This window comes from Diadema antillarum, unplaced genomic scaffold (assembly GCF_040938485.1).
Source record: "Diadema antillarum isolate AM-2024a unplaced genomic scaffold, OU_Dant_1.0 scf00000115, whole genome shotgun sequence".
NCBI lineage: Eukaryota > Metazoa > Echinodermata > Echinoidea > Diadematoida > Diadematidae > Diadema > Diadema antillarum.
Genome location: NW_027271004.1, coordinates 764503 through 780260, shown reverse-complemented (window position 1 = coordinate 780260; position 15758 = coordinate 764503). Strand labels below are relative to the sequence as shown.

The following is a 15758-nucleotide window of genomic DNA, read 5'->3' as shown; positions in this document are numbered from 1 at the left end:
ACAAACTGCACGTGACGAGGTTTTGATAGAATCATAGAATTGAGCGAAAGGTTACTGGTACCCTATTACATAATTGTAAAATGCTAGGATTTATTGAGGTAACAATATCATAACAAATGTATACAATACCTGCATATTGCATGTATACAAGTGACTTTTGTTTTATTATGATAGCATACTGATTACAATGAATAGAATACATATATGGAACCAAGCTGGCAATTGCAGGGTCAGGTATTAGCTATTTGTTTGTTTGTTTCTATCTTGGGGGGTTTGTTTGTTTGTTCGTTTTTTGTGGGTCTTTTTTTTTTTATCAGTGGGAGGGGTTGAGTCTTCAGATACATGTAGAACTTCATCAATGAGAACTAAAGGTTTGTGTTGTTTACCTGTATTCTTTTCCAGGATGTAATAATAGAGAAAAAGGGTTTCAAGTATTAGCCACAAATTGATATTATTTCTTTCATTGAGATCTTACTTTGGTTCATAATATTTTATATGTTAGATGATACGTTTTTAAACTTAATATTCATGAGTTTCATAAAGTTATAAAGCTTGTACAAGGATTTTTGTATGTGCAGTTATACTTCCAATTACTTATGAATATGTTGTCATGTGCAAGGTGTATGTTTTTGTTTCCTAAGCTGTATGGGGCTTTAAATAATAATGAAAGTGTGTGTCTGCCAGCTGCTGGATATGCTGGGCACGGTGTTATCGCTTCCGTCCTAGTGGAAATCCTGATGGGATTGGGCTGGTTCCGGCAGTGGGGGAAGAGAATGGCTTTTAGAGAGCTTCGGAACTTCCTGAGGATGTCATGTACGGTATATTGACTTCAAGTTCATGCGCATCTTTTCATGAGAGGAAATGCAGGCACCTGAAACAGAAGAACACCCAAGCTGGTCTGCAAAGCAGGGTTTGCTGTGAAGATGTGCGCACTGCTCCTTGTGCAACGTGTATGAGTCCACACGATGCCGAAATTTTCATAATGCCTACCTATAGTACTGCACGTAGTTGCAGTCATGGAAGAATTACCAATGAATATAATGCTGTATTCTGACGAGGTAAATATCGGCATATTTCTTTGCTGATAACAACCAGTGCAAGATTCAGCACAGCACACCATGGACCCATGAAGCAAAAGTGATTTGGTCTGAAGTGGTTGATATTGGCATCAAGGCATACATTATACGTGTATATTGTATAGCATACAATATCTTTTTATACTTGACTGTTCAGTTTTTCAGTGGCAGTGTTATATACTGCATGCGCATATGTATTACCTGCTCCCACCCCCTATTCCCAAAAGGGGACGAGGGATAATGAGAGAGGGGGATGGGGGGGGGGGAGGAGTAGGATAGGGACTCGCCTTTTTGAGCGGTGTTCCCACTCAGTCAAAGCTCATCGCATTTTTGAACATTATGAATTGATACAACAGGCTGGAGGCATGAAAGCCACATGGCCTGGTTACTCTTATTTACACGCCTCATTTACAATCCCGTCAGAGTCTCTGATCTAAACAATTAATTGTAGGTGGCCTTGTCAAGTGCACGTACCACTGGTGCCCACTCTCATCAGCCCCCTAAACCCATTATCATGCCCCAGTCTGTCGCGGTATGTGATCAATACCTTTGTGTGTCCAACAGTGCGGTCTTACTGTGTGTCGCTTCATCAAAAGCAGTGAAGGGGAATAGCATTATCGCCCTAAACACTGAATCACAATAGCTTTGTCCCGCACAGCACTTTCGGTACAGGAAACCAATGCTACACATTCTGTGGCACCAATCATTATGAAAGAAGTTACCCCCCCCCCCCCAAAAAAAAAAAAAAAAATAAATAAATAAAAATGATGATAATAATAATAATAATCAGAATTGATTCTGTTTGCAATATCACTTTCCATCCTGCCATTTTCGAGCTTCATACTTGCACCAAATTTACGTGACTAGTGCACAGTTGATATCACATCATAATGCAGGGCCATATTTTAATATTGACTTTGGGTGGATGTGAATGATGCCTGCAGTGGATGCCATATCATGCAGCCCGTAATTGGCTGATTTGGTGATTTGTCCATGCACTTGTCCATGCACCTGTCCAAATGTACATTTTGAAGGATCGGAAGGTTCCTAGATGAAGAGCGATATATCAGTTTTGTAGAAATTAATTAGTAGTGTGGAGAAAAGCTCAGTAAAATCACCGTAAGCAGCGTGTAGCAAGTCTTTGTGAAAGGGACTGTGAAGTCATGACGTCAGAAATGATATCTTTTTTGGAGAGTGCGTAATTATCAATACTAATAGCAAATGAATGAAAGTCTACAAGACATGGTATAATGCTATTAGTGTGTGTGTGTGTGTGTGTGTGTGTGTGTGTGCCATTTCTACAGTATTTTACACCATCATACTCAAATACAAAAGCCTGTTAAAATACAGCTATTATGTTTCAGCAAGAAGATTGCGCAGGTTAGCATGTGCTTGACAGTCATAAGAATGAACTTGCTACTGTGTAATAAAACAGTGCATACAATTATTGAATGAGAAAAATGCTCGCAGACCTACAATGTGTCTATCCTGTGATAGCTGACTACTCTCTTGCTTTTTACTTCTCCTTCCATTACAATGGTATATTCTCATTGTTATATAAGCCCTTATTGAATATTGTTTTATGATTACATTTCTCTAAGGACACTGTAGTGTTTATGGTCTGCAACAGGTGTCGTATTCAGTTTCCGCTGGTCCAGAGGAAAAAAAAAAAAAAGATGGTCATGAAATCCCTTGTTATGAAACCTTTTTGTACAATAATTTGAGGCTCTTCTCTGTCAATTCATTTAGCATTTCTTAACCAAAGCTGGAGAAGCGTACGAAAGGAAGTCTAGGAGTGTTCCCATGATAAGTTTGTGATCAGCCAGGCGAGATGGGACGCAGGAAATGATTATGGGCATGTCCATCTTTATCCCCCAGTCAGATTGTCTTTGACGTGTGTGTTTGTGTGGGAAGGGAAGTTTAAGGAACCATGCTCAGGTAGACAAGAAGTGCAGAGCCTCCTTACTTGCTCGTAAACATGCAAGGAAGGAGGAGTGTTGTCCAAATGGTCGTTACAATGAAATGCATCCCACGCAAGCCCTGTTCGGGATGAATGCCTGCCACGCACCATTCGCTGCTTTGTCAAACAACTGAACGTGGTGTGACCTCATAGGAAGCCTACACATTGCCAGTGCCTTTTCAGTGTGCCATGAAAAGTTTGTTTAATTCCTCATTAATAGCCTAGAGGGGATGTTCTTGTAGGAATATAGAGAAGAAAGAAATGAAACATTACAAGGAACATGATAGTTGCAGTTGAAGGTAATCCTCCCCCCCCCCCAAATAAAAAAAAAGATATCTGTTCTGTTTGCAGATTACTCTAAATCATTCACAGAAGTTGACAGAGATTGTTTTCTCACTCATGAAAGAATTTGTTTGTATACATGTACATGTGTGTGTCTGGCTATTTTATACAAGTCAGTCTTTCCCACAAAAGCAATTTTGATTCATATTTCTGTAAGACATGCTTCTTAATCACCTCTGGCCATCTGTGCTCTAACGGTTTCATCCAGTTTGGTTTCACTTGCTTCTGTATACAATAGCAGCCTAGGTTTGATGTGTAAAACAAAACTGAGTGGTCAAGAGTACAAGTAGCTTGCTAGTGCATTTACTTTCTTATGCGCTAGCATGTACATTGAGAGTTGTGTTTGATTGACAGGGCTATTTAGTTTATGATGTAGCTATGTAAAAATCATTTGGAGGTAGTGGTCAGTGAGGAAATTTGCTTCGGCATGGTGATACTTAGTAGCCTCAGACACGTTTAGGAACACATCACATAGATACTCGATCACAAACCAGTGCTTATGTACATTTGAAATCCTTCCCGAGTTCCTCTTCCACAGAAAGCAATTGATAAAACTCTGTCAGAGCACAAAAATAGTAGGTCTTCCATAGCAGTTGTAAGGAAAAGTACATATCCTCATCCTGTCGTCATGAACTCCCTTTCCATTTGGTACAAACTGAGAGTGGTTTCAAGGATTATTCTAATAAATTTTTTTCACTTTCCCTGTGCTCTTGTTACTGCCAGGACTACCTTTGCTGTCGACATGCCCACATAGATCCAGCCAATGATGGAGGATCACAGTGGCGGCCAGAGGGTCGCCGATTACTTTGTCGTGGCCGGCCTGACGAAGACGTCGCGGCCGCTGGAGGAGGAGATCCAGAGCGAGGGCCCGCGCAAGCCCCCCAAGAACCTCGCCCCCATCACGGATGTGGCGATAATCATCAAGAGTCAGGGGGAAAAGGTGGGTATCTGTCCTCATAGTCTTTCTCAGTAGAGGCCCGTGCATTCTCGCTGTGAAACATGGCGACATTAGGTATTTACAATGCTGGGAGGTGTCCATTCACACGCAGTGCAACGAAGAAATTGTGATGTTACAAGTTATGCAAGTTTTTAGTATCTTAACCCATTGAGGACAAATCCCGAGAATACTCGGGCAGGTGTCTATGGGAAATGCGTGTTATAGCAAAATCAATCCATCGTCAGTGGGTTAATGAGCACGAGCAATTGCCTAAAGAGTGGCAGTGTGTGTTGTGCTGCTATGGCCATGATGTAACATCAGCTGAGGGGCTTGCTGCACTTCTGACTCATGTACTTGTAGCTGTGGGGAGTAACCTTAAATGTAAAGAAGTGATCAGATGAATATGGCTATTTCTGTGGTGAGAGTTCTTATTGCAAAAATCAGGCTCCAGACTGTTAGGCATTCTGGTGATGTTTCAGGTGGCTTGTGGCACAGGTGCCAATCAACTCTTACTAGGATTTTTCATTGACTGTGTGAAAGGCCCTAATCGTGCCCTGCACACTTCTTAGCTATTTTGATGTTGCCTGTTTAGATCCTGCACCTCGTAACCATCCTTGACGTCAACTGCAATGAAGGATTATTTTTTGGATGAACACTAGGAATGTGTGCATTAACCAACAATGACCATGTAACTTACTGTGCGATTTTTAGAACAGATGGAAAAAAAAAAGATACAAAGTGATGTAAAAATCAGAGTTCATAAGGCATCACGGTAAACAAATGTACAAGAGGCAGAAGAAGCGCTTAGATCAGGGAGGTGGGACATTGATGTCTTTGTGTGTCAAGTGCTAAAATCATTACTGCCTCTGCATAGGGAATAGCTCAAAGGGCCAAGAGCTTTATGAGCCCCCCTCCCCCCCCCCCCCCCCCCAAAAAAAAAAAAAAAATAAAAAAAAAAAAAATAAATAAAAAAATGAAAATAAAAATAAAAAATAAAAAATACAACAGCAACAAAAAGAAAAGAAAAGAAAAGCCTCCTACAACAACAATTACAATGATAACAACAAAACAACCCACAACATTCACTTGGGAGACCATTTTGTACAATTATGCTCTTCGCTGCAATTTGATTTTTGATGGTGTATGAAAACAGTAATGCTGTTCTTAAAACTCCTGTGAAGGTGTGTCTCAGAAAGTACAGACAAACGGGTCAATAACACAGTTTTGTATGTGCAAAAGACATCTGATTTGGAAACTCCGTGTAATTAACTGGATATGTCACCATTTCTCGGGCCTGTCAGTTTCGATTCTAAATTTCGATTTGTCTGTCTTGATTATTTGTAGCAGTTCTTCCAAAATATGCCCTAATTAAAGAGTTAGAACCATGATTTAACACAGTACAAATTATAGTTTGCCCACTGTTGACATACCCTGTTACCATAATATGCATATATTTGTGACCACTACCTTTAAAGCACTTTGATATTTTTTTCTTTTTTTTTTAGTCAGTAGAGGAATTACTGTTTGTTTACAGCGGGGGTGGGCAAAGGAGAGGTGAGGGATTAGTAACGTAATCCTATCTTTTAATTCTCTTTCCCCTTGTGCATTGGATTGGAAATGCCTGTGGCATGTATTACCCACATGAGGGTTGTGTCAAGTTATGGGTATCAAGTTTATGGGTTTATCTAAGCAGTTATATATAATGAAAATCACACTCCTGGCAAAATTTGTCTTTTGCCAAATTCTGTTGACGTCATGGCTACATATTTATACCCTTTTGTTTATTATTGTTATTATTTTATTTTTGCTATTGCATTTTGGGGTTTAGCCAAACATTGTCAAATATGTGCCGGAAACTAGCATTGACATCGTAAATTATGTATAGCAACTGACCATGAGAAGGTAGGGAGTGGGACTTTGTATCACGTTCTACAGAGTCTAGAGCAGAAGTGAGATACATGATGCATGAAAGAAATATTCCTCAAATTAGATTTTGTCACTTTCATGCACTTCAAATCCTGTCCCCTCATAATGACTGAATCATTTCATTCAGATATCCTAGTGCAGTGTAAATGTGATTTTCAGTGTTTTCTAAATTCATGTCAAGCACATCACAGGGACTGGAAACATCGTTATTAAATGCAACAATCTCATCAAAATTACAGAATCTCAATTTTCTCTAATAATATTGGGAAGCAAAGGATGCACATGAGTGCTTTTAAATAGATTATTATTATTATTATCATCAATATTATCAATATTATTGTTATTATTATTATTATTATCATTATTTCATTTTTATTTTTCTATATACTTAATTTTTACTGAGAAGATATGACACCTTTCTTTACATTTACCTTGATATTGCTGTCAGCATCCTGTCAGTGTACAATAATGTCATTATGTGAATGGTGGTTCATAGAGCGTTTGAAAAGTGACCTATACCTTTGTTGTTTTCTTCTTTCCTCCCTCCCCCCCCCCCCCCCCCCCCACCCACCCACCCAGGTTCCACCAGGATTCACTTGTGTGGAGACCACACCCTCTGGGCTGGCGGCAGACCTCAATCATGGGAGCATTGCTAGCCCGTCCATCTTCCTCTGCGTCAAGAGGGGCTACGATAAGCCACCTCTGACTGACATTGGGTAAGCCCACAGCCCACCAGGCTGGCCATTAGTGTTTATAGGAAGATTGCACAGTCCTGAATAGTCCTGTATTTATTATGGTAATGTTGGAGTGACAATGGAGGTAGTAGCCTCTTTCTTTGCTCACTTGGTAAGGGACAGCTTTCTCTGTAGTCCTCATGTTGATATCGACAGATCATCATGTCTAAAAATTGTATATGAGATGCCTTGCCATGCCATTGCCATAAGAAGGAATAGAGAACACCAAATGTTGGTGAGTGGCTTGAACATAATAAATCAAGTTTTGTGAAAGTAGTTGCAACATATGATGTTTGGTTTTATAAGATAAATGCTTCCCAAATCAAAGTTTTAAAACGAGAGAAAGAGAGAGAGAAAAAAAAAAAAGTCCCAAATAATAGACTATGCCTCCTTCATTACCAAGTGTGTAACAAAGGTTTTGTTTTGATAAAATGTTAAAACTATGAACATTTGTAGCATTTTCTGTACATGTTTGTCCTGTGCAGGATTTTGTATGAGGGGAAGGAACGAGTGATGCCAGGGTGTGAGATCGTCAGCAGCACGCCCGATGGACACCCTGCCAATGTCAGCAACCGGATCGGGGTCAACAACCAGCGGGCGTATATCACCTTCCGACGGGCGTCGGAGAGTGCACCCCACAACGCTTTGGCAGTCGTCGATATCTGCGTCATACTCATGAACAAGGTGAGAAACTAACTCGCAACAAACCCTGCTAATATTAGGCGAGATGCAGAAGGACCGTGATTGTGTGTACACTGGAAATAGTGCCCTTTTTTGAGCTCAACAGATATCCTTTCTTGATGCTTGTATGTAGCGATGTAACCGTGTAGTTAAGAATGATGTGATTTGTGATTTGAAGTGTCTGTTTTTGCAACAGTTTTAATGACCTTTGCAGCGGACATCTCCCTCGCAGTATCAGCTAGCTTCTTGGCAATTGCAAAATTCTTGCCAACTTCAGTGGTGGGACACCCACATCCCAAAATGAGCATCTGTGTGCTCCAGGCATGAGAGCTGTTGCAGATATTTATGCGCTCTTCATTGTTGAACGTCAGCGCAAATGTCAGTCCACCATCTTGACTGACATGCTTCATTGTGTAATGCTCTACTATGTTTCTCCTCTTGACACAAGAATTTTAATGTTTTAAGTGCGACGAGACAGCAGTACTAGCTTATTTATTACATGTTGGTTTAATATCAGATCGTTTGTACCATGCGAAAAAAGAAACAAAACAAAAAACAACAATTGTCAGCTTTCATACATGTGGATTAACAAGAACGCACAAGTGTGTGAGCTAGGACAAAAACAAAAAAGTCTCTCTGTAAAAGTCACTGTGCTGGGGCGTACAGGAAGGCTTCTTTAGCCTGCATACAGATTCTGAAAACATTGTGGGGGCGTGACACCTGTTGAGATGCAGGTGAATTATGTGCTTCCCCAGATTCTTTTTATCTAAAGAGAGGAGGGGATGGGGGAGGGGAGAGAAGAGATAGATAGACAGATAGAGTCCACAACATCTTGGAAATGACGTTAAATGCAAATTCCCAAATTGGATTTGTATTGATTTTTACCTCTTTTTTTTTCTTCGAGGCGCATCAATCGGAGCCAAGAAGACGTCGAGCTAGTCGATTGTTGATGCATGGATGCAGGGCGGCCAGAAGAAAAATAGAATGTGTTGTTGAGCACGAAAGAAGGAAGGGAAGAAATATGAGATTACATGTGCCTTAAAACAGAGATCCATCAATATGCAGTTAGATGAACAAATATTACACAACTACACTACTAATATTATTCTACTTCCGAGAAAAAGAGATATAAACATCTGAGCAATGCATTTTGGAGATACATCCCAAATGTATGGCTCAAGTGAGGCAGATGTAGACTGAAATATAGCATTTCATTTTTTTTTTTAAATTGCAAACTCATTCACTTGTTTGGTATATTCTTTTCCTGTTTCTGCTCTAATGGCAAAAACGTATTACTGAAGACATGGCTGTTGTGAATTTTGCTTTTCCACACCATCGCAGGAAATACCATTGCATTTTGTCTCTCTATCAGGTGAAATTTGTGCAAATTATTTGCTTGTTTTCACAGAGGTATAGGGTAGAGGAGGAGAGAGTTTGATTTGTGTTTTTTTTTTTGCTCTCAAGTTTCTGCCTCCCTACCTTGGGTTATATAAGATGCATTAGTTTCTAATGAATTTGGGAGCGGGTGGAGAGAGGAGGAGGGGGGGATGGAGTTGGCAGAGGCGGGGAGGGACTCTGCTACTAATGGATGAATTTTGATTCCAGTCTAATGTGCCTGCCGCATGAACATTTTGTCACGTATGTGAAAACAACACAGCAGAGATCTTCCGGTAAACTTTGAAGACAACACACAAGCAAATGTCAGTGCAGTGCTTTCTTTATCAAAGCACAAAAGCTGCATACTGGTACCGGGAGACGGAATGAAGAATTTAAGCTGGCATCTTTCATCAGGGAAATGGGTTGAGCAATTTGTTACCCTGCGCCAAGCATTCATGCCTGTGTTGACAAGGTGCAGAGAATGTTTGAAAGATTCTTGTGTTTTCGACAAATCTGTCCATGAGCTTGTGTGTTCCGAAATGGAAAGCTGCATCATATTCAAGTTGACTGTAGAAATATGACCACATTCAAGCAAACATACTTACACTATGATCAGATGGAAAATTAGAGCTATAGATGGAGTTTGCAAAGTTTTCAAATGCTTTCATGATACAGCAATACTCGTCAAAATCACTCACCCATACACTAATAAGATGGAAGTATTTGATGTTAATTCTTTAATTCACCTGCACACAAATATTCACTGAATTTTCCTGTATGCAGTGAATTAGAATATAATGAATAATGTTCTTTACATTACATTATCAAAGGGTTGCAATAACTTAGCAATGGTGACTTTTTAAGATGAGGGATTGTTGTCCCTCATTTGTTGACCAAAAAATTTTGAAATTATGTTTATATATGCAAACCAGTGGAAAAGTAGGACGTACTGTGTCATTTGATTTGCAATTGTGGGAGCAATGAAAATCATGTTTTTTTGAAAACATGGGAAAGTTTACAATTCCACAGCAATCTCATTCTATGTTTGAATTTAGTCAATCATCTACCTTGATCTCACATTATCTCTTGACGTGGACTTGTACACGGAGCAGCATGTCACTCTAAAACGCGTGTAGGTCTCCGTTCTCATGTTGTAGGCCCATGTGTTTGTTTTTATGCTTTCTCTGCGCAAGATTGGTGACTGATGTCACAATGTGCGTGCTTGGTCTTGATTGTCGGCCAATCGTTTGCGGAGCCCGGATGACTTCACGCCATCATAAAGACAAATGAAGGCAGCATGAGTCAGCCTGGGGAAAGTGTTCGTTTTGCTTGGCAAAGTGCCATTTTTTTTTTTTCAATTCTTTTGGTTTGCCTTCAGGCAAAATGAGTGTGCAAATGTCTGGAGCTCGAGATCATGATTTTGAAAAATGCTGTCGCAGAAATCAGAACAGAGGAGCAGCATTAAAGCCCCTGTCTTGGCTGTGTGGATGTGTGTTGAGTTTGAAAGAAACTTGCACCTCTCAAAAGATGATGAAATCACGTGTTGCCGATATCATGTTGGAAATCAACGGTAATGTGAATGTGTGGGAAAATATTATGTTTTTTAGATTTCTTTGTTAAAAGTTAAAGTGAATCATAAGGATTAATTTTTTGTCAGAATCTGCAGGTGATATTCTCACTTTTGATGCCATTGATAAAATTGTGCATGACTCAGTCAAGGTTTGCAGAGGTAACTATGTCCGGAGGGTCTGCATAGTGAGAAAAATTGTGACGGTGGTTCATCAGTGGTATCAAGTTTGCTCAAAGGGAAAGGCATGTACAGTTGAACCTCTCGTATCCGGACAAGTCGGGACCGGGGCTCATCCGGATAAGGGATTTGGCCGGATACGGGAGACTCAGTGCTTTATACATATGTACATATAGTATACACATGTACTGATGTAGCCCATTGTAGTACCACATGTAGTAATGTGTATACTGCAACCTTTTCATTGTTACACTCAGTAACAGACCCCAAAATAGAGGTTCATGTTTGCAAGAATGAAATCATTTTCTTTTATAAATTCTTGGGATGATTTACCTAAATAATTATTAAGAAATGTATCAAGCATATGTAATTCATGTGTGTTTGTGTAGGAGTTCTCAAGGAGTTGGGAATCCCCCTTTCCTCCCATAATTACTTTAAAAAAAGAAGAAAATCACGGCGAGATTGCGTCCGTATAATAGAGAGATCCGGATAAAGGGAGGCCGGATAAGAGAGGTTCAACTGTAGTAGGAGAGAAAAACAACATGTCTTGAACCAGACTATGGCATAGGATTACAAATCAAAAAGATGTGATGGATATGCGGATCAGGATTGATATGATCATTTTTCAATTTGGAGGAAATTTGGCTTGTAAAGCTCTTTAACACTCACAGAGCACAAGATTACAGTGTACATTATCAATTTCAGCAGTGAATCAAGAGAGCTTTTTACCAGGAATTTCTTATACTCCTGGCCTTTGTGAGTTGGTGACCATAATGGTGACAGAAAAATGTGATATTCGTTTTCCTTAATCAACAAGAAAGTGACCCTCCTGTTGTAGTTAGCTGCATGATAGGATTTCTGTGTATGTTGCAACTCATATTGTCAGGGGCTTCCCCCTTTAAAGCTCCCACATGACTCTGGATGTATATCCTGTCAGAATGAAAGAAAAAAGGTTGAAGATTGAGCTAAACTTTTGGTGACCTTGGTCAGTAGTGGGCAATACTGTGGTGTTGGGTCCTGCATCACATCTAGTTGCTCTCGCGTAGTAAATCATTATTCAGTTGTGGTTTTGTTTGTGGATTTGAGATTCAGTTTGGAGTGAGGGTGCATTGTTCAAAATTCACATTTTGAGTCCAAGTTTATTTGGTAGGAAATGTTGGAAAGTGAAAATTATGCATTGGGACCAGGGTAGATTAATAGTGCTCACTGTTTCAGGATTAATTCCACTTCAAGTGAGTCAAAGAAATGGCAAAGCCCCAAACAAGATTTTTGGCATTGTCATGCAGTAATAGCTAGATTTGTTTACATGTGGACTCATATAGTCACTTTTAATCATAAATGAAACAATTCGTTTATCACAAATCAGCCATCTGCATCAATTACTTTGCATGCAGCATTAGGTCTTTTTCACTAGAAAGTGAAAGGATTGTGGTTTTTTACTTTGCTTTTCTCAATGACGAATCACTGAGCATAACATAAAAATTGTGCAAAACAAAATGAGTCACCACAATAAACCAACTCATCACTAGCTTATGTGGGGGAAAAAAAATACTGTAAGTAGTTTCCTGAATCACAGTGAATGAAATAATATCAGTAAGCATTCGAGCAGTATGAAGAACATATATGTAGTGTTTGATGTATTATGGCACCTTGGAGGTCGCTTTAATACCAATGCTCAACCTTGTGCATAAAGACTGTCTAACAATTTTGATCTAGTGTGCACTTATCATCATAATTATTGCGAATATTTGCAAGCTAAGAATGGATGCAGCATATGGAATGATTTTGCGTGGAAGTGGGCCGCAGCAGATTAGAATCACAGTCACAAAAATAGTGTTGATCTCGGTGTAATTCTCTTCTGATGCTCCTTGCTATAAATGTCAAGAGATGCATGGAGGGTTGCCAGGCAACACATGTCACCTAGCAACACATGTCACCTAGCAACCCATGTCACACGTGACACATGTATCGGCAAACTTGATGACCCATCAGACCTGTAAGAGGATGATAGTTTGGATTCCAGTCCTTGTTAGACTTGTGATGCCGTCTGTGCACCAGTACAGTCGTCAAGAAGCAATTGGTTACCACAGAAAGCATTTACCAAAGGACAAGAATGTTATAGAAGTTTTGGGATGAAGAGAACAGATTCAACAAAACAAAAACTCAAGTTATTGAGGACACTTTTTTAGTCAGATCACCCTGAAACATACCATGTTGTGTGGTTCTGGTTTCTACATTTTGTGCAAATCGGGAATAATCTAATTCAAATATCCCAAATCATTGCAATATTCATTTCAATGTGAAAATAAGAATGATTTATATGAGATATACAACAATATATATGGATATTATGTAGGGATTTCCTCTTTTTCCACCAGCTCTGTATGATCAACATCCTTCATATTGCAATAAATCATTTGTGGGCTGTGTCGAGGCATTATTTTATGAATGCCTATTCTATCACTCCCATTCTACACAGGATGGGACTGATGTGCATTATGTACTACTGGGTGTGTGCATTGTCATTTACCAAGTCAGGGCCACATTTGTACTGTGAGAACAGTAATCTGCCAAATGGATTTCTGCCCTGTATAATGCATTTGCCATCAAAGTGAGTGAGTCCCTCACTAAACTACCTGCAACAAGTTGAAAGTAGCATTCTGTATGCACCATATACATATTTTGCAAGCGTGACATTGCCCAAATACTGTGATTAAATTTGTGGTTGAGAACCACAGTGACAGCATTATGGATTGGTTCTATCCTTTGTCAGGGAACAGAGCGAGGGATTTCCCACCATGAAAATTATATACACATTGCAATTCTGTTACTGGAGGCAATATTTTAATATGTGTTGTTGATTTAGTGTTAATTGGTGGACTTGAGAGATTTGTGAAAATGAAATCAGCTGCTGCGAAATATATGGTAGTCGTTGAATTCATAAATATTGGCGGACTCTCAGAAATTTGTGATGATGAAATCAACCATGACATATATGCAATGTCAGAGTATGTGACTGATCTGGCACAAAGGGTTTTTGACTGTATGTTGTACTGCTCATCAAATCTCCAACCGCCCCCCTCCAAACGAGAACTACATTGTACTTGCATCGCTATCATTTCAGGGAGTGGTAATAATGCAGTGTGATGTGGCCACCTTCAGCTGGTGTTCAGCTCATTACCTGACACCATGCTGTAAGACTCGAACCAAACATCCATTGACCGTTAAACTATCTATATGCCACAAGTGTTTGCATCTACACGGATCAAAGTCTATGTGTGTTTGTGTGCATGTGTGTGTGTGTGTGTGTGTGTGTGGGATGTATGTGTGTTTGTGTGCGTGTATGTGTGTGTGTGTGCCTCAGACAAATGATGCATCATTAGGCAAACATTTCAAGCACAGGTGAAGAACCGGATGCTTTCCTAGTTTGCTCACGAAATGTTGGGCAGATTTCCGGTGAGGAGAGATAGATCTAAGAGAGATTGAGAGATGAATTATACGTTGTAGATGAGTAGATGGATATATTAGGTAGATTGAAATAGATAGAGCATAAATAGAAATATAGATATGTAAGAAATAGATAGGAATATATTGGCGAATAGAGAAAGAGAGGGAGATTGAAAGTGAAAGAGAGGGAGAGAAAGGGAAAGAGAGAGAGAATTTAGGGATATGACAGGAAGGCATTAGGCTCAGCTGAGATGCTCTGCTTCTGGGGTAGGATATCCGTAGTGGTATTTCGGCGCATTGATAATGAATCTGCAGCATGCGGATTGACGATTTGCAAAATTTCATTTTACTTCAATTTTGTGCACTATACTTCTCTTGAATGGGAAATGGAATATCTTTCTTAAATGAATAATGTTGTAGTCATCTGCCATAAAAGCGAAACAAATATGAAACAAAAATGAAACAAAAACCCAACCCAACTCAGCATAAGAGCAGAATAGAGTAGATATTTATTAAACAGAATGCTCCAAAGCCTGCTAAACATGGCTGTTTATAGTTGACTTCTGCCAAAGAAAATGTATTGCATGTTAGATACCGATGCTTTTGGGTGTTTTGTGTGTTTTCTGCAAGAAGTGGTGTCTGTTTAGTGAATGCATTGCAATGTGTTCATGTAAAGAGTTGTCTGTATAAAGTTATAGTACATTGAATTTTTGTTGTGAAATTCTCACTTTCCAATGCCGTACAAAGAAAGGCCTAATTCTCCCAAAAATGTGTAATCTTTGTTGCCAATTTCGGCCTTTGCATTGCATAGCATTTCATTAAGCAGAATGCAAGGAATACATAGTTCTTTGTGAGCTGGGTTGTTCGATCGCTGAATGATCACCTTGTACAGCTAATGCAAGGGGCTGAAGCTGTGCAAAACAGACACCTCCCCCTCTTTCCCCAGTAAACGGGGAAGATACAAAACAAGAACAGAAAATCTCATATTGTCCTCATTGTGTGGAAAATAATGTCATTTTGGATTAAGCGGACAGAGTTTCACATAAACCTTCACACATGCTTATAATGCATGTCACGTATCAGAGCTGGGTTGTGCAAATTTGCACCGTGGGTAGTGAGCATAACCCTCGACCCCTTTGGCGCTTTCGTGCCCACATCGGCAACCAGGCATTGTGGCTGCCATGAAAGTAATGAAGAAGACTTTAAATGGTACAATCTACCCTAGTTGCTTGATTTAAATACTGATGATTAATACTGATTTTATTAGCCCACATACATTTGTATAATTTATCCACAGATATGCTGATTTAATAGTTCATACTCAGAAATATTTGTGGCATTGTTTAGTTCAGTTTTTTTAGTAGTGACAATTGAAAATCCTGAAGTATTCTCGGACTTCATGTCTATATCCTGAGACAAAACTTAACTTGGCCATGTATTTGTATGTCATAGTTACTGCTAATGTTACATAATCGTCAAGCAGATGGAAACTATGCAGTCATTTAGCATGGAGGACATGGTGATTATACTA

At 39.5% G+C, this 15758-nt stretch overlaps 1 protein-coding gene across 1 annotated transcript in view; it reads left to right on the top strand.

The window, feature by feature from the left end:
• Positions 1-15758, top strand: part of LOC139719849 (C-myc promoter-binding protein-like) — an 88834-nt gene that overhangs the window by 24311 nt on the left and 48765 nt on the right. The window contains 3 exon segments of the mRNA XM_071631233.1: positions 4102-4318; positions 6821-6957; positions 7461-7659. Coding sequence (XP_071487334.1) covers positions 4142-4318; positions 6821-6957; positions 7461-7659 — 513 coding nt within the window. The 5' untranslated portion in view covers positions 4102-4141.